Source organism: Protobothrops mucrosquamatus, unplaced genomic scaffold, assembly GCF_001527695.2.
Source record: "Protobothrops mucrosquamatus isolate PMUCROS unplaced genomic scaffold, P.Mucros_1.0 scaffold_224, whole genome shotgun sequence".
Taxonomy (NCBI): Eukaryota; Metazoa; Chordata; class Lepidosauria; order Squamata; family Viperidae; genus Protobothrops; species Protobothrops mucrosquamatus.
Window position 1 is genome coordinate 632,842 of NW_015386300.1, and position 22,319 is coordinate 655,160.

Genomic DNA, 22,319 nt, shown 5'->3' on the forward strand with positions numbered 1-22,319 from the left:
AAAAATATATTCAAATGTATGCTTATACAGTTTTAGATTCCCACTTTATTATTTTCCTTCAGAATATATTATATTTTAAGGGAAACAAACATATAAATGGCTCACCTTCTTTGATAATTAAAGACAAATTCCAAAATTATCTAGCTTACAAATTAAATCTACATAGTAAGGCCAAACCTTACAGTTTTAGATTCCCACTTTATTTTTTTTCCTTCATAATATATTATTTTTGAGGAAAAAAATAAAACGTATATATGGCTCACCTTCTATGATAATTAAAGACAAATTCCAAAATGATCTAACTTAACATAATAAGACCAAATCCAGTTATTCTGGAAAACTACGTTTCCTTGACACATGGAATACAATCAACTGAGCTCAGTCAAGTAAGAATTACTGATGTTTCTTCAGGGTATAAAGTAATGTCCAAAATATTATTGACTTTCAAAGGGTTTTTCCCCCAAAAGTGAGGACAAATTATAAGATTTTAAAATAAAAATTGCTTCTGCATTTTTGCTAAATGTAAGATTTTATAGTATATTCTTTTTATGTTCTTGTAGAGCTCTCTAGTGTAAAGTCAAAAGTAGGTTATAATTTTCTGAATAAATACAAAAGCTTTCAGATAGAGATTTCCAGTGAGACCAATTAGCTAATTAGTATTATTTATTTATCATAATATTACTAGCCTGTTTTTTTATGAGAGATTGTGTATTGTTATATCAGAATGCTGAAATGTAAGTGATATAAAAATAAAAAGGCAGCAAATAACAACATTTTATGAATAACAATAAAATCACAGGAACTATTAAGCTGTTAACATTCTAGAAGCCAAAATAAAGCTGGTTATACCCAGCACTAGAAAAATAAAGGTGTGTGCCATGAAAACAGAAAAGATGTGTACAAGCAAGGCACTCAAATGGGATGTTCCTGTTGGCCACTTCCTTCATCTCAGAAATAATGGAATAATTCTGATATTTGAGGAAGATGGACATCTTTTTCATCAGACCACATAGTAACTGTTTGATTAATTGATTGATTGATTATATGCTATCAAATCAGTGTCAACTCTTAGAGACCACATAGATCAGTTTTGTCCATGACCACATAGTAACTGGAGGCCTGAATTGCAATTAATTTTAGTATATGTCAGTACTGTTACAGCCATGTAAAGAGATAACATCTGATGTCTCCAAAAATCTGAAAATACTCAAAACAACCCAGTTCAGTCTAGAAGTATGTTTTATATTAGATTCAGAAAATTGAGAAACAGAAAGTCTGATCATCTGGAATTGCCATCTTATAAAAGGGCTATAAAATGGGGCCTCCACTGACAACTGATACCGTTTCACTTATTCAACTGTCTACTGAATATATATTTATTTTTATGCAATTTCACAAAACATGCATACCTTTGAGCTGAGGAATGCTTGGGGTATTGGGAGCAAACACTGGAAAATTACATTCATACACAGCAGATCCCATTTTGTTATATCACACAGTGTATATGAAAAATTTTCCATGTTGTATTTCCCAATAGTCCTGGGTGAATTACTGAGGCTGCAAGAGAATGCATGCCTAAAATCTTCCAGGGAGTTCGTGATTCAGAAGATTCAGAATAAAGATCTCCTATCCTTGTCGTTCAATCTCTTCTATTTTGCCACACCAGTGTTTAAACATGTCTTACTGATTATTCATTTCAGTTTTTGAAATTACTCATATTGCTCAGGTGAATATCTGTGTTTTAAAAACCCCTTCATTCTATGACTAAGTCCCATATGAATGTGCTTCTGAGAAAGTATGAAAAGGAAAACTGTGTAAATAAGCTGAAAGGCACAAAATCTTGCAAACCAGAAATGATAGGCTGTCACAACTAAAAGGAACTAATAGCAACAATCAACTAGGAAGGAGAAAGAGGAGAACCACACAAACACACATGAGAGAATGGGGTGTCCTACTAGATTAGATTCAAAACTCCTGAACCAAGTGCAACTCTTAACAGTTGCACTTGGTACCACTAGTGCTCAGAATAAAACTCAAAATTTCTACCATCCTGGGAATAAGATTATAAAATGCAAAAACATTTTTTTGAGGAAGGAAACATTTGAAAAGCTGAACTATCATCTCCAAGCCATTCTAAATACAGCCAGTTTGGTGGCTCAGTCTCTCAGTGAGAGAGTAGCATCTATGCTATGGTGTTTGGGGGCTATCTAGACACCCTGGAGTGGTGTTTCTCAACTTCCATGATTGTATGATGTTTGGACTTCAACTCCCAGAATTCCCCAACCACTAGGGAATTCTGCCAGTTGAAGTCCATGCATTTTAAATTGACAGAGGTAGAGAAACACTGCTCTAGAGAAAAGAAATTAAGCTACACAGTGGTCACTTTGCTTTATTTCTGCTTCCTCTACTCAGGAATATGAAGACGTAGATGTGGCCATCCAATTTGCTGGAATCAAAACTCCAATCATGCCTCAAGCCCAGGAAAAACAATACCCAGCATTGGCTAGAGGACAAAAAACAGGCTTGCCCTGTTTTCTAATATGCCATTACCAGAAGACAATTTGCATTGTGAAAGCTCAAAATGTGTCTTGAACAACAGACATGTTGCTTTCTTCCTGGTGATATATTGCCCTGTTCTTGATGGATGGAGAGCTGACAACTAATAAAATGTAAAGGCAAGAGAGCACAGTTGCAGTTACCAAAACAAACAATACCTTAAGGCAATGTAGGGCTAGCAAATAGTAGCTTGAAATGTTGGCTTGCAGCTTCTCAAATGTTTTCTTCCATAGAAAAAAAGGTTTCTGCATTTTATAATCTTATTCCCAGGATGGTAGAAGTTTTCAGTTTTATTCTGAGGACTAGTGGTACCAAGTGCAACTGTTAATGGCTTCTATTATGTACCTTTCACCAATCTAAAACTTGCCCGGCTACTTGCCAACAAAGATATTTGCAAGCAAGTGGCAAAAAATAATAATCAAACAAACAAACAAGATGGCAATCACAACCTGAACCCAAATCCTTTTACATATGACAAAGGGATGGGCCTTTGATTTCATTCAGTTATGGCTACCACCTTTACTTTCTCAATCTCCTCCCTGCACATAAACCTGATTCCCAATGGAAAAACTAGAAATGACATCCTACTGTGTAATTAATTAAAAACACACCACAGAGCCTAGTGATAGTGACATGAGGAAATGGTGCCATGAAATTCACATAACAAATCAAACAATGAGGTAGGCAGTGATGAAAAAAAAGAAAAACTCAAACAACAATCAGGAGATACAGGAAACACCCATGGACAGGCATAAAAGTCTTAAATGCTTATATACCAATACTCAAAGTTTGGGGAACAAACAGGGCGAACTAGAAGCAATAGTACACAAGGGAGAGTATGACATAGTTGGCATAACAGAAACCTGGTGGGACGAAACCCATGAATGGAATGGATTGATGGATGGATACAAATTGTTCAAAAGAAACAGGTCTACAAAAAGAGGAGGGGGACTTGCACTATATAATAATAATAATAGTAAAGTTGGAAGGGACCTTGGAGGTCATCTAGTCCAATCCCCTGATCAGGCAGGAAACCCTATACCATTTTGGACAAATGGCTGTCCAGTCTCTTCTTAAAAACTTCCAGTGTTGGAGCATTCACCGCTTCTGGAGGCAGGTTGTTCCACTGGTTAATTGTTCTAACTGTCAGGAAGTTTCTCCTTAGTTCTAGGTTGCTTCTCTCCTTGATTAGTTTCTACCCGTTGCTTCTTGTCCTGCCTTCAGGCGCTTTGGAAAATAATAATAATAATAATAATAATAATAATAATAATAATAATAATAATAATAATAATAATAATAATAATAATAATAATAATAATAATAATAATAATTTAATTTGTACCCCGCCCTTCTCCTCATAGGACTCAGGGCGGCTAACAGCCTCATAAAAACCACAATACAATAATACAATAATATCTACATTAAAAACCGAATTAAAAGGAAATATTTAAGAAGGCCAATCATTAAAATTATCCTTAAAATTACCCTTAAAAAATTACCCTTAAAAATAGCTTGACTCCCTCTTCTTTGTGGCAGCCCCTGAGATATTGGAACACTGCTATCATGTCACCCCTTGTCCTTCTCTTCATATGTAAGAGAACACTACATATCTGCAGAAATGCACATGATCAAAGATAAAATCCCTCCAGAAAGTATATGGGTCAATATAAAAGAAAAAAAGTGACATTACCATAGGTGTATATTATAGGCCACCCAAACAATCAGAAGAAATAGATGAACTCTTTGCCCACCAGTTAACAAATGCTTGTAGGAAGCATACCACAGTAGTAATGGGAGACTTCAACTATTCAGATATCAACTGAGAGGCAAACTCTGCAGTGAGCGGGAGATCAAACAGATTCCTAACCAACCTAGCCGACAACTTTGTCACCCAAAAGGTGGAGGAGGGAACGAGACATAAAGCTATGCTGGACTTAATCCTTACAAGCAGAGAAGAAATGATAGAGGGAATCGAAATTGCCAGAACCTTGGCTGAAAGTGATCACGTGTTTGCATTTAATATAATGCAAACACTAGCAATAAAAAACAATCCAACCAATGTCTTAAACTTCAAAAGAGCTGACTTTAATATACTCAGAGAGAACTTAGGAAAGATCCCATGGATAAAAATCCTAAAGAGGAAAACAACCCAAGAAGTGTGGGAAACCCCTGAAAAATGCTATCACAAAAGCCCAGACTAGCACAATACCATTGAGAAAGAAAAACAAGAAATCCAAGAAGAAACCAGCATGGTTGCACAAAGATCTCTCTAACAAACTGAAAGACAAAAAGGACAAATACAAAAAATGGAGAGAGGGACACATAACTAAGGCCGATTATCAGCAGACAGCCAGAACATGCAAAGATGAAGCCAGGAAAGCAAAGGCTCAGAACAAACAAAGACTTGCAACAGAAATCAAGGACAATAAAAAAAAGTTTCTTCCAACATATTAACAACAAGAAAAAAGTCAAGGAAAATGTAGGCCCACTAAAGACAGAAGATGGCAAGGAAATTACAGGCAACAGGGAGAAAGCAGAACTGCTTAACTCATACTTTGGTTCAGTCTTCACACAAAAAGAAATTATAGCCCAACATAACAAGAAAAAAAACCACTGCAAAAGACATACTAGAAACAAAAATTAAACGGTAAGAGAACACCTATCCAACCTTGACAAATATAAATCAGCGGGACCCGACAGATTACATCCCAGAGTTCTGAAGGAGCTGGCGATGTTGTCTCAGAACCGTTGTACCACATCTTTCATAAATCCTGGAGCACCAGTGAAATATCGGAGGATTGGAAAAGGGCTGATATGGTCCCCATCTTCAAGAAAGGGGGGGGAACAGACCCAGGAAACTACAGATCAGTTTAACATCAATACCTGGGAAGATCCTAGAAAAGATCATAAAAAAACAGATCTGCAAACAACTAGAAACAAACAAAGTCATAACTAGTAGCCAGCATGGGTTTGTTAAAAACAGATCATGCCAAACCAATCTTATCTCATTCTTCGATAAAGTGACTAAACTAGTAGACCAGCAAAACGCAGTGGATGTAGTAAGTACTCCTTGGTAAGGTAGGAAAAGGTGGAGTAGACAACATCACCACCAGGTGGATCTGTAGTTGGCTGACAAACCGTACTCAATGAGTAGTCCTCAATGGCACTACATCCACATGGAGAGAAGTAAGCAGTGGGGTACCACAAGGTTCCGTCTTAGGCCCAGTACTCTTCAATATCTTCATCAATTACTTAGATGTGGGAATTGAAGGGGAACTCATCAAATTTGAAGATGACACCAAACTGACAGGAGTAGCCAACACCCCAGAAGACAAGCTCAGGATCCAAAAAGATCTTGACAAACTTGAACAATGGGCCCTAGCCAACAAAATGAGTTTTAATATGGAGAAAAGCAAAGTTTTACAATTAGGCAGGAAAAACCAAAAGTATAAATACAGATTGGGTGAGACCTGGCTTAAAAACAATAACTGTGAAAGGGATCTTGGAGTCCTAGTGGATGATCTCTTGACTATGAGCCAGCAGTGTGCAGCAGTAACCAAAAAAGCTAATACAATCCTGGGTTGTATAAACAGAGGCATAGAATCAAGATCACGTGAAGTATTAGTACCACTTTATAAAACCCTAGTAAGACCACACCTGGAATACTGCAGGCAATTTTGGTTGCCATATCACAAAAGATGTTGAGAGTTTGGAAAAAATGAAGAAAAGAGCAACAAAGATGATCAAAGGCCTGGAGACTAAAACATACGAAGAACAGCTACGGGACTTTGGTTTGGCTAGTCTAAAGAAAAGAAGAAATAGGGGAGACATGATAGCCGTGTTCTAGTATCTGAGGGGCTGCCACAAGGCAGATGGGGCCAGGTTGTTCACCAAAGCACCAGAGGGAAGGAAACTGATCAAAGAGAGAAGCAACCTGGAATTAAGGAGAAACTTCCTGACAGTGAGGACAATCAACCAGTGGAACAGCTTACCCCCAGAAATCATGGGCGCTCCATCACTGGAGATTTTTAAGAAGAGACTAAACATTCACCTGTCTGAGACAGTATATGTTCTCCTGCTTGAGCAGGGGGCTGGACTAAAAGACCTCCAAGGTCCCTTCCAGTTCTATTCTATTCTATTCTATTCTATTCTATTCTATTCTATTCTATTCTATTCTATTCTATTCTATTCTATTCTATTCTAAATAATTGCAATGCCACCAGACTTCACCCAAAGAAATTTCTCCAACATCCTCTTCTTCTTTGAAATAAATTTAAAAAGCAATGTGGCTTTTTTTTAATAAATCAGACAAATCTGGTAGAAAGGGGGCAAAATATTTCTTTTTTTCAAAGAATATTTCTTTTCTACATGGCACTATCCTGAAGTATCTTGCATCTAAACCTCAAAGTTATATTTACCTTTCATAGCCAACCTGTGACAGTAGATAACCTTATTGAAAAGAATTTTATGTGGTAACATTTTTTAATCAGTTGCGGGAGTCATAACAATGCAGGCATTGGTGTTCAGTATGAACATAAATAACCTATTGTCACCTCTGAAAACAGATTTTGCAGGGTTTTTTTTAACATTCTATGATCTGAGTTCTGAAAGGTAGGAAAAGATTCTACTCCACTACTGGAGGATCTTCAGAAGTAGCCCACTTCATTGAGTGTTGTAAATTCCATTAAAGAAGCCCACCCAGGACATCACAGTTGTTGTTTCGGGCATATTAATGTCTTTTAATTACTTTAATTACTTTTCAGGACTTGTGTTTCTCCAGGAAATAGTTGCCATGATAAACTTCCACTGATCTTCAGTGATTTCCCATGCCCTTAAACCAATCTGAGAAATTATCCTTCTTTCCAGTCCACCAGCCACTCTTAAAAACTAATAGCTGTTTCCAGCTTCAGTGGTGCAAAATATTCCCACATGAGCTTGCGCTTTTTGCTTTTGGACAATGGTACAAATCTGCATGCCCTCAGGTTATTCTTTGTTTTCCTTGCCTCTATCTCACCCCACAGGCTTTCAAGTTTTCCTCAGCAGAGAAAATGGATAACATTCTCACACTCTTGCTGAAAAGTTCAATTATTTCTCATGATTTTAGCAGTTTTCCAAATGAAGTCACGGATCACGACCAGGAAATTGGTATGTACGTATATTATCCTTTGTCTGCTTTGTTTACTGAGAAGGTTCATACCAGGGTCATTTTTCATACTTGCTAATACAGGGCACACTTTGTGAGAACCTCAAGTGTTACAAAAGACCACACCCCAATTAAAAAATGTGAAGAAGATAGTGTTCATAATTTATTGTTTTTTATTATTGGCTAATAATTGTTTCATCAATATTATTTGGCTGGATTATAATATTAATTTATAAATTATTATTACATTATTACTGTGAAAGCTTTAAATTGTTCATTGATTATTTTATCTAAGGATGTCTTAAATGTTGATTTATGACTGTAAACTTCCATAATCCTAGAAAGAGTTGGAAAGATATAACTGGAATAAATAAATAGATTGAGACTGCCCAGGCACAAGAGACTGGGAAAAAATATAAAAGGAGAAATGAAGTGAAGAATTATATTTGATGATGTATACTAGAAATATATTTCGCTGACTGGCTGACAGCTTTTAACATTAAACAGAAGCCCCTCACAATGCATTTTTTTAAAAGATTTCACTGGTAAAATAAATGAATCTTTGTTCGTTTCAAGTAAGGTAGTGAAATTATAGTTAATATTCAAATTTACCTTTTCTTACCACAACAGTGGCCCCTGCACTCTGAGTTGGCATTTTTATTGAGCTGTCCCCCATGACTCTAAGATCCCATTGCTAATTACTCACCAATAGCTTAGATCCCATTAACTTCTGGGTGAAAGTGGATGTACGTACAGGCCATCATGAATCGCTTTTAATTCCTTCCATTGAATTGGATTTGAAGGTAATGGGCAAATGTGGCATCATGTTAGCTGGCATTTTCTGCCCACAGCAGACTTCTGAAAAAGCAGAGAAAAGAGGTAAACTGAAGTCCCATTTAGGCCAAAACAGATCCCCTCTCTTAAATCTTAGAGCCACAGAGAATGACTGCAAAGTAAGGTCCACAATGAGATCTATTTAGCTAACCCCCTATGGAGTCTTCTTCTGAAATTGTTAACTGAAAAATAATTACTGTATACACATGAGCACAAGTAGAGATACAGGTTTTCCTTATTGGTATCAAGTAGTATACCAGCTCCAGTTGTCCTTCCTTTTCTCTTCTTTGAAAGGGTGAGAAAATGTTGCAAATGTATTCACCCCATGATTCTCCAAATTAATCCAGATTAAAGTTTATTGTTGTGGTACTGTCTGGTAGATAATTTGTGCATGTTTCCAATGTGGCTTAACAAACTATACATACTGTACACAGTACTATACAGAGAGTCTTTTATCTGCTTCACTACCTCCCTCCCTGACTCACACAATATCCACTGGTACTTTGACCACTGAGGTCCTTTGCAGCGTGGAAGAGGGGGGCAATAAGAAAAGAAGAAAATTTCTGGGCAGGCTGGGTTTTGATTCCTTTGATAGGCAATCCTCACTAATGTCCTCCAAAAGCTAATGTCATGGTTCCGACAGATGAAACTCTTTAAAAGAACTTTGAGGCATTGTTTACCTTAAAGAATCTTTTATTCAAGAAACAAAGTATTGGCACTATATAGTTAAAGCCAAAAACTGAATTCGCCCCTCTGCACAAAGTAGCAAAAGCACAATTCCCTTCTCCAATTAGCAGTCATAAATCACATTCCCCAATTAGCTTGAAGCACGGGCTTTCTCCCCAGCTCTCCAGCCCGCAAATCTCTGTCAGCTCTGGGCACAATAACCTTGATTCTCACAGCTGAGTTATTGTTGTTATGACTAACTGGACTCTCATCCACATCCCCCCTCCCAACATCATCTAACTCTAAAAGCGAAAGAGAAAAGATGGCTACATTTCCATCTGTTGTCAAAGCAAGAACATCCAATGTTAGCAGCGTTGACAGCTCCACCAACAGCCTGTTTGGCAGATCTGTTTCTTGGTGCTGCCTGTTCCTCCTTGTTCCTGCTGGGTCTCCACCTGCAGATTTCTCTTCCATCTGTTCCTTGTTATACACAATATCTCCAGGCTGTATCATACAAAAACAATTCTAGGAATATGCAATAATCTCCTTCCCCTTGGATGATCATTTCTATCTTTTCCGATATGATTGCATCAAGATATTTTGATTAGACATGAAGCTTCTACATGACATTGAGTCTGATTTTGGTCAAGAAAAAAAATGCAACCTTGAGATTATGCCCTGATTATCTTACTCTGCCATAAAACATTTTTCCAAAATGCCTTCTATTCTAAAGAAATAGGAGAAGGAGGAAGAAGAGGAGGAGAAGGAGTCATTTGCTTTGGTCACCATACTGTTTGCTAAAATTACATCTGTAACTGGATGTTTGTGTGTTTTAAACTTTTTAAAGTGTCCACAATCACTTTTAGAAGTTTTAAACATAGACTGAACATATCCTAATAACCATTCTATATTTTATTCCATTCATATTCATAGCATGGAACCATTCTATATTTTATTCCATTCATATTCATAGCATGGAACCATTCTATATTTTATTCCATTCATATTCATAGCATGGAACCACTGTTTTCATAGAGGTAAATATTCTCTCCGTGTGTTGACTCTCCGTGGTCTTTGCCATCAGTGTTTTCATTCAAGCACTCTAGTTAATCCATACATGTAGATGTAGATAATACATGCACATACATACATAGATATATACCACCTATAAAACAATATTAATATTCCTAAGTAAATCCCATTTAAGGGCAGTGTGTATCAAACACAAAATTTAACTGTCCATATTGACAATCTGGGGATCATCATAAATTAAGGCTACCCCTACCATTAAGATAGTGTGAAGCAACCACCTCAGGCATGAACAATGGAAAGCAGCAGCAAGCTTTCCCCTTTACCCAGCCTCCTTAGTCCAAGATGTATTTTAGCAGTGCTGCAGTTCAGTACAAATTCAAACTATATATTCTTCTGTGGGCCCAATAATCATGGAGGAATAAATAAAAGTAAAGCAATAACAATATTTTCCAAAACATTATTTGCACATATTCCTTGCTGGGTTCTTATCCAATTCATCTAGATTAAAAAAAAGCACCTCATGCTGTGGTGAACTGTGGTTTTCTGAGATAATTGCTGTTCGTGCATTCAGATTTTCCCTGTTGATAGTGAAAATGTAGGTTTACAGGTCAAGAGTTGTAATTAACAGTAATTACAGTGGGATCTGAATAAGGTGGTGATGATAGGGAATAAACGGCTATCTGTTTGGGAAGTGATCCTAGCATAAAAATGTTCATTCCGTTTAATAAGTAAAATATACTTGTTGGTTCTGAATTGACAGAGAAAATAATGGACATATCTGGTTTTGTAAGTGAAGTTTAAAAATCAGAGGAAATCCAGTGCTGACACCAAGAGAATTATAATACACAATAATAAAGTATAATACACAGACCCAGTGTAATATAATGTTGAAGCAAGTGTCCAAATTGCTTCAAGGCAATAGTTTCTGGAAGCTTCTGGGCCCCTCATCCAAGAGTTCCCTCCTCCACAAGGAGCACTTCAGGCATGTAAGAGAGCTCAGACTACTGACAGCACACAAGCACTTGTACTCTATGTTTAGACTTGGGCCAGGAAGTACAACTCACTGCCTTTATTGAGTCAAGCTAATGTCCAATTTCATAGATAAAGCTGCAGTACAAAAGTTTTGTTTATCCACTAGCAATAGCACCTAGACTTATATACCGCTTCACAGTGCTTTACAGATCTCTCTAAGTGATTTACAGAGCCAGCATATTACCCCCAACAATCTGGGTCCTCATTTTACCAATCTCGGAAGGACAGAAGGTTGAGTCAGCCTTGAGCCAGTGAGAATCGAGCTGCCAAACTGCTGGCAGCTGGCAGTCAGCAGAAATAGCCTGCAGTACTGCATTCTAGTCACTGCACCACCACTAGGACACTAGAAAGCCCAATGTTGGTGGAAACAATAGATAGTAGCTGCTTTGAGCTGAACCAGTGTTATGAACCATTATTTCCTACAACTGACAGTACAGGATAAGATCACACACAATTTTTGCCATTTGTGTGAGTACTTCCTTACAGATTCCCACTATGCTGGAAACTGATTGGTATCAGCTCTTCAAGGTAACTCAGACTAGGAATCCAATGTCATATAGATTAGTACTAGCTGAAAGGTGCTTTTTTCTTCAAAAGGCAGCTGGACTGGGTTGTTTTTTTCTTTGAGGAAAAGGAAGCAAATATTTTGGATAGAGAGGACCATTGGTTTGAAAGAGAAGTAAAAGAATCCATCTACTTAGAATTGAACACCCATTCCTCAACAGAAGGGGAGGAATAAGATGCCACCTATCTCCAGTTTACAATGCAGCCCTTTCAGCAGTTCCAAGAAGATTCCACAACCAATTGTATCCTGTTTCAGGTGGCCCCGAGGGCACAGATAACCCCCCAAGTGACCGCACGCTCTGACATTCTCTAAGACATTTAGTCATGTTACATTCCTGCTCTGGACTTGGGTCTCTTTTATCTGAATGTTATATTGGTAGCCACTCTTCCTCCTGTCCCTTAAGGCATTTCTCTGATCTCTGCAATGGATTGCAGTTGCATAAGCCAAATGTATACTGGGAGCAAGGAACAATTTCTTTTCCATCATCAAGCTATTAACAGCACTGTCACCCTACCCCAAGCTGGTTCAACAGGGTCACTCTCCTCCCTTGCTAGAGAAATACTTAAAATTTGCAAATGTGATTGGAAAAGCAGGAAGCAAATGCATTGTGTGTGATTTTGTGTGTGCCCAAAACCCAAATGTCTGTGAAGAGACGGTACTCAATGCTTACATGAGACTTAATGATCTAGAAAGAATTTCTGGGTAACAGTTTAAAGAAAGGATTTACTTACCCTTTCAAATCTCCAGTATATGCACTTACATTTTTCATCCGTAAAGGAGATGACAACTTATATCTTACATTTCATAACTATAGGTTTCTTAACCAGAGATAAGTTAGAGACCAGTAGTCATTGCTCATTATTTCAGATCTTCTGGACCATCTACAATTGGGATTTGCCAATTTCTATAGAAAATTCACTCCTCATTTTGCAGAATGCACCAGACCATTGTCTCAACTCATAAAAGAAAAGTTGCAAGTGTATATGGTCTATTCAAGAACAGACAACATTCCAGGAACTGAAAAAAGTTCCACTTTACAACAACTGCATGAAGAGTCCATGTACAAATTCATGGTACAGACAAATGCTTCGATGTGGCAGTTGGAGTGGTTCTTCTCCAGGGAAAGAAAGAAGGGGACGTATCTCCTGCCATGTGCATTTTATTCCAAGTTGCTTTTACTAGCAGAACAGAACTATAACATCTTCCGTAAGGACTTTCTTGTGATAAAATCAGCATTCCAACGTTGGAGAGATTTCATGGAAAGTACTGCCCTTCTAGTATAGGAATGTAATGAGTGTGAAGTTATAATGTTATGTGGTATTGATCTTGAGAAACAGGAAGAAAAGCCACAGTCTAGGCCAGGGGTAGGCAACCTCGGCTCTTTTATGACTTGTGGACTTCAACTCCCAGAATTCCTGAGTCAGCTATGCTGACCCCTGATCTAGGCAATGATCAGATAAGAAGAAATTGGAATGACAGTGTAACAAACTTTTCAGAAGGGACCTTCCCTAGTTTCTTGGACTGTAAAAGCGAGGAGAGAGACACGATCTTTCAATTTTGCAAGATAATGTTAATATAATCTTGCAATAAAGATAGAGATAGCATCTCTGGATATTCTTCTTGTCTGGATTACCTCACAAGGCTAATAGAAGTAGAAGCAATCTGGACTCAAAACACAAGAGGAACTGGTTTACTGGAAGGGCTATCCAGAATCAAGGAGCTCATGGGAAAAAGTAACAGACATCCATGCCCCACACTTAGTACACCAGTTTCACTTACAACTTTGAGGAAAACCCTACGGTCTGTCAGCTCCACAGAATGGCTATGGATCCTAAAATTAAAAGAACTTTTAATTTCCAAGTAAGGGACACTCACTGCCCAAATGAATGTGCAGCTTTTTGTTTAGCTTACTGTGGAGCTCTTGGCAACTAAAAGCAACGTTCTCCCAAAATCTTATTTAATCAGATTTATTGAAAGAAAAAAGGGGTGGATAGCAGAAATCTTGACAACTGGATGCTTTCACTTTAATAAATATGTCTAAATTTGCTAGGGTAAGGATCTCTTAATTCTCTTGCTAACAGCCATTTGATAGACAGGGGAAGTGGTTAAATGCTGGATTTTCCTGTTATTGAAGGAATATATCAAATTTCTGCAAATTTTTATTATTTTTTTCAAGTTCTGAGAAGCCTATAATATCAAGTTGCTGGAGAATATGAGCAGGAAAGTGCTGTTATGATTTACCATGTATGAATGCTTGGTTAGCTTCTGAGAAAGGACAGGAGTGCAGAACTAGAGAGAGTTTTGTTTAATATAGCACAGTTCTTATTTCTTCATATTACCATGCTATTGTTATTACATTGTGCAATTTATCCCTTGTCTTTTAAAATGCATGATCCCAATGATGCTGAATAAGAACTCAGTGTTTTATTGAGTAATGTTATTCCAGCTGATAACAATATGTGCCTTGTAATGAACATTTGGTTTTGGTTTATTTTTTTCACAAGGACTCAAGTGACAAATAAAAGGAACAGCCTCAGTTCTTGACCTATTTCATGACAATGTTTAAAAGCCCCATCCTCACATGTATAGTGCCTATTACAGAAGCTTTTAAATGGTCTATATGATTAGCAAACTGATATTCTTCACACATTTTAGCTGTATTTGTTACTCTATGCCATTGAAAGAAACTATTATCTTTCCAATTACCACAGCACATCTCTGCAGAATTTTGTTTAACTAAGCAACAAAAAGACAAATGTGCAATTAAAATTCATGGATCATAAATATATATCAGGCTTCTTTGTGCTGTTTGTACTATTTCTATTGTACTTATTTCTATTAACACACACAATTATTATTCAGTTGTCCTAAGTTGTAAATAGAGTTCCAAAAGCATAATGATAGCTGTTCAAAAATCCATTATTAATTTGAAAGGAATGGTAGCTGCATGTAAAAGGACATATATAATCTATCTATATGCCCAAAAAAGTTGTCTTGTGTCCAGCTTTACTGAAGATAATCTTGAATTTGAAGGGCTGTCCAATGGAAGCTCAGTTCAAAAATGAGACATCAGAGAGAGCAGGGGTCAGCAATATTTAGCAACTGAATAGTTGGTCTTCATCTACCATGCTTCATGACTCTTTAATGTATATATTTCTTTGAGGGTAAAGGTTCGTTCTCCAAGCTTGTGGGTTGGTTTCTGAACGTTTCATTACCAGCTAGGTAACATCTTCAGCAGAGTTTAGGGGATGTCAATGTCAGCGTTCTTCTGTTTGTAAGGGCTTCAGGTGTGGGTGTGTCAAGTGAGGGTCTGTGATGGGTCTTGTAATGGGCCAGATGTGAGACATCAGTGAGTCTTGTGATGAGTCTTGTGATGGGGAGGTTACCTCAGGTCAGGTTCATTGGGAGGTGAATTGCTGGTGGGAGGGGGGTTTGTGTGGGTTGATTGAGAGTCGGTGCTGTCTCTGGTTGGCTGGATCCTGAGGGGTTCATAGGCTGGTTGTAGATCATTGTGTCTATTGATGGAATTGCTTGTGGAGTGCCAGGCTTCCATGGACTCACAAGCTTGGCTGGTGATAACGTGGCTGATTTTTGTGTTGCTCCAATCGAACTGGTGCTGTTTGGTGTTGGTGTGGGTAGAGATTAAGGATTTGGGGTCGTGGCATGTGACTGCCAGCCGGTGTTCATGGATCCTGGTTTTTAATTGACATGATGTTTGTCCCACGTAGAATTGGTTGCAATGGTTAATTTTATAGATTACATTGTTTCTTTCATCCTTCTGTATTTATTTCTTCCCCTGTCTTCTAAAGGAATTGTATAATGTTTTGTGATATATATGCACATGTTTGTTTCTCAATCCAGATTTGCAGTTAGAGGAACTTCCCACTCTTCTCCATTGTGCAGCTAAATTTGGATTAAAGAAACTTGCTGCACTTCTTCTCCAAGATCCCAAAGTCATTCAAGCATGTAGAATTACTAATAAGTATGGAGAAAACCCTGCTCATGTTGCAAAAAAGTATGGCCAGAAGGAAATTTGGAAGATCCTTGCACAATTGTCAGTAAGTATCTGCTATTACATATGAATATTACAGCCATAATATGCTGTGAAATAAATGGGAACACTATTACATTTTGTGAATTTTCATTGTGATAAAACATGCAAAGAAATCTGTGAACAGACAGATTTGTGAATATTATAATCAGATTTATGAAAAATTACATACAAAACTATAAGCATTAATCCTAATGATACATAACTCCTAGAACTAAGGAGAAATTTCCTGACAGTTAGAACAATTAACCAGTGGAACAACCCTGCCTCCAGAAGCTGTGAATGCTCCAACACTGGAAGTTTTTAAGAAGAGACTGGACAGCCATTTGTCTCAAATGGTATAGGGCAGGGGTGTCAAACTGCCGGCCTGCAGGCCGAATGCATCATGCTGAAACCACGCCCACCCCAGCTCCAGCAATGGGGGAAAAGTCGCGATACATCACAATATGTCACATGACGTTGCAAGTTTGACACTCCTGGTATAGGGTTTCCTGCCTGAGCAGGGGGTTGGACTAGATGACCTCCAAGGTCCCTTCAAACTTCTTCTTCTTATTATTATTATTATTATTATTATTATTATTATTATTATTATTATTATTTATTATACTGTTTCATAATAATTTGATGTTTTTGCTTTTTGAATCAGAATAAAATGCATAATTATAGAGAATGAAGCACATCATATGACCAACCATTATTTAGATACTTTTTGCATCAATTGCATATTTGATTTTTCAAATTTAGTATTATAAAAATGTACTATATATTCTAATATATTATATAGTATAATTGGGAGGGATTGTCTTGTTTTACATCATCAGATTTATTCTAAGCTTCATTGAAGGAAGGCAACAAAGTCTTCTTGAATTCCTAAAAGTTGGTATCTGGCAATGTAAAGCAGACATCGTTTCTTTCTTGAAAAAGTATCGATGGGAATCAATATAAATATATTGTATATAATTTATATTAATATAAATTAATTAACAGGAGGGAAGGGGGAGGGGAAAGGAGAGGAGAGGGAGAGGGGAAAGGAGAAATAGAAGCTGATATATTACAGTGCATGTTAAATTACATCTTGAAGATGGTTCAACATAGAGTATAAGATAAACTTCTATGATTTATCTGTGTCTGTATAGCAATCAAAGAGAATTCTGATTCTAAAAGTTGAGGTTGAAAATAACTTCGTAAAAGGCAAGCTTTCAGCTGAATCTCCATCATTCATAGATATATCCTTCTGACCAAAGAGATATCCAAATACTAGAAAAAGCTATATAAGGAAAAATAATTTACTATTTGTGTAGGGGGAATCAAAGCATATATTGGGGAAATCATGTAAGTAACATAGAGAAATAGACAATGTATGTGGACTAGCAATAACATGCAGAGTAAATCAGCCAATGGTAATAGCCATGAAACCCATACTTTGAAAAAAAAAGATTCCTTTTTGGCCAAAAATTCAACTAAAAATTCTCCAGATAATTTTCATCTCAGAAACAGGCTTGATTTAAAACATTGTGTTCCTTCCCTTAGTTTATATGCTTGGAACAATTATAGTTCTTTCTCTTCATAGTATTCATCCTGGGTTGCCAATACAATGGGGAGGTGGACTTTGGCTGGATTTTTTACTTTAGAGCTTTTTGCCAGAATAATTAAACTAAAAGGTAGAAATATGTGCTACTGCCAAATGGTTTTCAGTAAAGCTGGAAGATTTTAAAAATCATGTTGTAGCATTTTTGTAGTGTTTACTTTAAATGCTGTTACATTACATTACACATTTTCACTCAATCTTTTTCAAGGAGAGCTCTTGTATGAGGCTGAACCAACATTCTCAAAAGAGGAAGTAGGAAAAGACCCAAAGAAGAAAATAAATAGTTTCCCCCTCCCTTTGCTAGGTGTTTTGCTACCACTGCTAATTTTACATTACAATCCATGTGAAAATTCTGGTAACCAATTTTTTTATCCAAAAGTCATCTGAGAAAGTTAATACATTGTGGCATAAGAGATGCTTGTGTGGAAGATGGCACCTGCTGGGATCAGCTACCATCTCATTACCTCCCAGAAATTCCATTTTGCTTATATTCATTATTCCAAGAGAATAATAGTCTCCATTTCAACCTCTATTCAATGGGAAATTAATTGGAAGAGAGCATTGCACAACATAGTATATATATATATATATGACTATTTCTTAGTTCCAGAGCCAAGAGACACAGCATAACAGACCTTTAAACAGATCTTTAAGTGGAAGGGATAGGCCAAGAATGATTAAGTGATATAGTTAATGGAAAATAGCTATTGAACACAGTGATTTAAAAGTGGAAATCTACTTTGAATACATCAAACAATGGAAAACTCTGATACTGATAATACAATACGCTAATAAAAAGTAATGTGTTGATTTGTCATGGGGCATCTGAGACTTCTACTACCCTACAAACTGATCACTTATCTATGTTCTTCACAACCACAGCAAAGTATATCCAAATCAATGTATATAAATCATCTGAAATATATAAGTCCAGGATAAAATCAAATTAGATCCGCAGATCCTTCTGTACTAGAAATTAGAATGAATTATTATGTTGAAATTCACTACCTGGAAAAAATAGCTGATCCTTGTCATCTCCCTTAGTTCATTAAAGATTGAAAAATGCTTTCTTTTTGCTACGTTAATGGGTAGGGATATGGAGAAGTAGCTTTTCTTTCCACATGGCCTTGAGCCCAAAAAACAGCTCAGCTTAATCTGCTTCCAGGAATTTCCCATTAGAATTTTAAAGCTGATCCTCAGATAGAACTTACATAAAATGAACATCAGGGTACACTTTTTATACTGTGAAATAGTTCAAGAATATACAAAATATTCAGGTTCCCCAAAGTCACACAAGAAATTGGCAGAGGTAGAAAGCCTACCTCAAAAAGAAGCAGGACAGTATTAAGATGTTACTATTGATCAAAGAACAAGGAGACTCGGGTTCAAATTTCTATTCAGTCATGAAACTCATTGGATGACTATATTTCTTCCAGCTTTAAATGTTTCTCTTATGGAAATGAGATAACAGGAAATCACTATGAATTATGTATGCCACACTGAGGTTCTGGTCTGAGGGCTCTACCTGCCTTCATATTATCACATTAGGGGCAGCACCACAGAAAGAAAAATTCCCTAAACAGATTTTAAAAGTAGATGTGCAACTAAAATAATTTATATTTATTTAGCAATATTAAATATATACACTTAGTCTGAAATGCTTTGCTTGTTTGTTTTTTAAAAAATGACACAGACTATCCTGATATGAACAAACTTATTTCAATTTGATATTTTTATCAAGACTTTGCAAATATTTTAATTTTGCAGCTATTTATATAGGTGTAGTTATCTACATATCTTCAATAAACTGATGAAATTTGCTGTTATCTTTAGCTCAAATAACAATCTACACCTATAATAACATATTATCAGATTTTTATTCCCATTCATTTGAATCAATTGTGTCAGTGGAAAAAAAACCCTCTATCAATCTTACTTCAATTAAAGTTGACCTGGGTATTGAGATTCATTAAGGAGACTCTGTTTGTGGCCTCATGTGTTATTGACTCATGAAGTCAGATCTTCATTAAGGCCATAGCACTACATCTTGCTGAAAATGTAAACCATCATTCAGGATCTAGCATGGACTAGTCAAGGAGAAGGCTCAGTTTATAAGTGGAGTTTTTTAATGTAAATACAAGAAGCTCTAATAATGAAAATTAGCTATTGCAAAGTCTAGCAATCAAGTCCACTATACAGTTCCAGGGTTTAAATCTTACATCTACTTCACCAATCTTGCCTTACATGGCAATAGGCTTCTTGCTTGTTTTTCAACCAAGTGTGGAGGGTACCTGACCATGTTCTGTTGAGAGTCCTCTTTGCTTTTAGTCATGGCAATTTCAGCCCTCCACATATTGTGAGCATCCACATATTGTGACCATTTTTCAGTGGTGGCACACCAATTTTCAAATTCCTTCCTGGGGGCACTCTGCAAAAACCCAAAGTTGTTTTGCCATCAACAAACAAATCTGTTTACCAGGTAATTTAAAACTGTAAGAATGAATTGATTCTTACAGTGATTTTATTGCATTCTAAACTATATCCAAATTTGTGTATTATTTTTAATTTTGGTACAGAGATGCATTAACAGTGTTTTGTGTACAGTTCCTGGCTGTTTCAAGAGAAAGAAATATGTGTGTGTGCGTAGCCGAAAAAATATACATAAATAGACACATGATAATAACATCAGCAGCATTTACAAATGTGAATATAAAATTGTTAATCAGAAAAGGTGCTACCAGTCTCTCTCTCTCTTTTTTTTTGCTACAGTAGAGTAATAGAGCTTCCTTCTGTAATGTCTGAACTTTAAAGGATACTGTTATGCAATCATGACATGAGACCATTCACCAAATATTATTTATTTTCAAATTAAAGAGCAGTTTTACTCAATAGCACATTAATCTGAGTATATAGGAGAAATTTATTCTAACAACAGTATCCGGTTTTCTGAACCCGAAATACTTCGTTCAGTTTTGCAAAATGTATATTTATGTAGATGCAAAGAAGTGCGGGAAAACCCTCTTATTAAAAATATATATTTTTTTACAATTTAGCTGCCTAGATAAATATGTATCAAGCAGTACATTAGTTAATTTACAGTCAGTTGAAGATAAAGATCTAGTTTTGTGTGTAGATGTTCTTTTTATATGAAAAAGAACAGAATCCATCAACTAGGAAAATTTTCAGAATATTATATCAAAGGATGAAATCATGAAACACTGCTTTGGTCTTTCAACAAATTCCACTTTGTCAGAAATGTGATTTTCTTGCAATAGGATTATACTTGTAGATGTATTTTGTGTGTGCTGGACCATAACAATATAGGTCAACATGCTCTTGAATCTTGAAGATAATCTAAGGCAAATATCTTTTTCAGAACTTTTCTTACTTGAAGCTGAGGGATGGAGAGAAAGAGAAACATGTTTATTAGTTCTATCACAGTTTCTATTTTTATGGTCCAGTAACAGTTTTGTTCACACTGCTGCTTATTTCTTCAGTGCTTCTTAGTTCCCTCCTTTCCAGAAAACATTACTACTATACTTGTTCTTGAGGGCAAAAAGGCATTATTATTTCTTCTTTGAAAGGAAGATCTCTTTAGGATCAGAAAACTTTACATTTTAGAAAAGACTGGCATGCCAGAATGTATGGCTATCAGACCACCTTCCCATACACATACTTTTTAATCAGTAAATCTTGACATTGCCAATTTATTTTTGTCCATTTTTAGCATAATGTCCATGAAGAGTTTCTGATTTTTATAAAAGTAAAAGTAGTAAGTGTGAGAGGGATCTTGGAGTCCTAGTGGATATGAGCCCTCTGTGTGCTGCAACTGCAAAAAAAGCCAATGCATATCTCAGCTGCATCAACAGAGGGTTAGTATCAAGATCGCAAGAAGTAATAGTACCACTTTATTCTGAACTAGTAAGGCCACACTTGGGATAATGTGTCCAGTCCAGTTTGTAAAATGATACAAAAAAGAAGAAGTTGAGACCCCGAAGAGAGTGCAGAGAAGAGCAACAAAGAGGATAAGGGTTTGGAAGCCAAACTGTACAATAAACTCTTAATGGAACTAGGTATGTCTAGGCTAACAAATTAAGGGTGACATTAAGGGATCAAGGGTGCCATGATAACTATCTTCCAGTACTTGAGGGGCAGTCACAGAGAAGTGGGGTCAATTTGTTCTCCAGTGCTCCCAAGAGTAGGACAAGAAGCAATGGGTGGAAACTCATTAAAGAGGCTCCCATCCTTCTGGCCTTCTGCTAGAGCTTACAGACCTGGGTCTGCCATTTGGCTTGGGGCTCCAATGGGGAGGGGCTTCACATTGGGGGTTTGGTAAATGAATAATAGATTCCACCTCCATCCCTGCTCATCCTACTCCCATCCTCCCCGTCTTTTATTCAGGATTGAATATTTATATCTTAATATTTTATTTACAGTATATTGTATAGTTTATATAATTTTATCCTTTTAAATATTATAAACTGCCCAGAGTTACCCTGTGGTAAGATGAGCAACCAATAAACAAACAAATAGCTATCCAACCTGGAACTGAGGAGAAATTTCCTGACAATGAGAATAATTAAGCAGTGGTACAGCTTTTGTCTGGTATTGTGATGCTCCATTGCTGGAGGTTTTCAAAAAGAAATCAGATCAGACGTGGATCTCGACCATCTCCTTGGTTTACCGAGGGGCTGAGAGAGATGAAACGTCGGAAAAGACGCCTAGAGAGCAGTTGGAGGGCCAGCCGAACCGAATCCGATCGAGCACAGGTAAGGATACATCTTAGATCCTACCTTGTGGCGCTGAGGAAGGCTAGGACTAACTACTATGCCTCACTCATCGCGTCATCAGA

At 36.8% G+C, this 22,319-nt stretch overlaps 1 protein-coding gene across 1 annotated transcript in view; it reads left to right on the forward strand.

Moving 5' to 3' along the window:
* The window catches only part of BANK1 (B cell scaffold protein with ankyrin repeats 1), a 117,818-nt gene that overhangs the window by 28,678 nt on the left and 66,821 nt on the right, over positions 1 to 22,319 (forward strand). The window contains exons 6-7 of the mRNA XM_029286691.1: positions 7,578 to 7,701; positions 15,690 to 15,886. Of these exons, the coding sequence (XP_029142524.1) occupies positions 7,578 to 7,701; positions 15,690 to 15,886 (321 nt within the window). The remainder of the gene's footprint in view (positions 1 to 7,577; positions 7,702 to 15,689; positions 15,887 to 22,319) is intronic.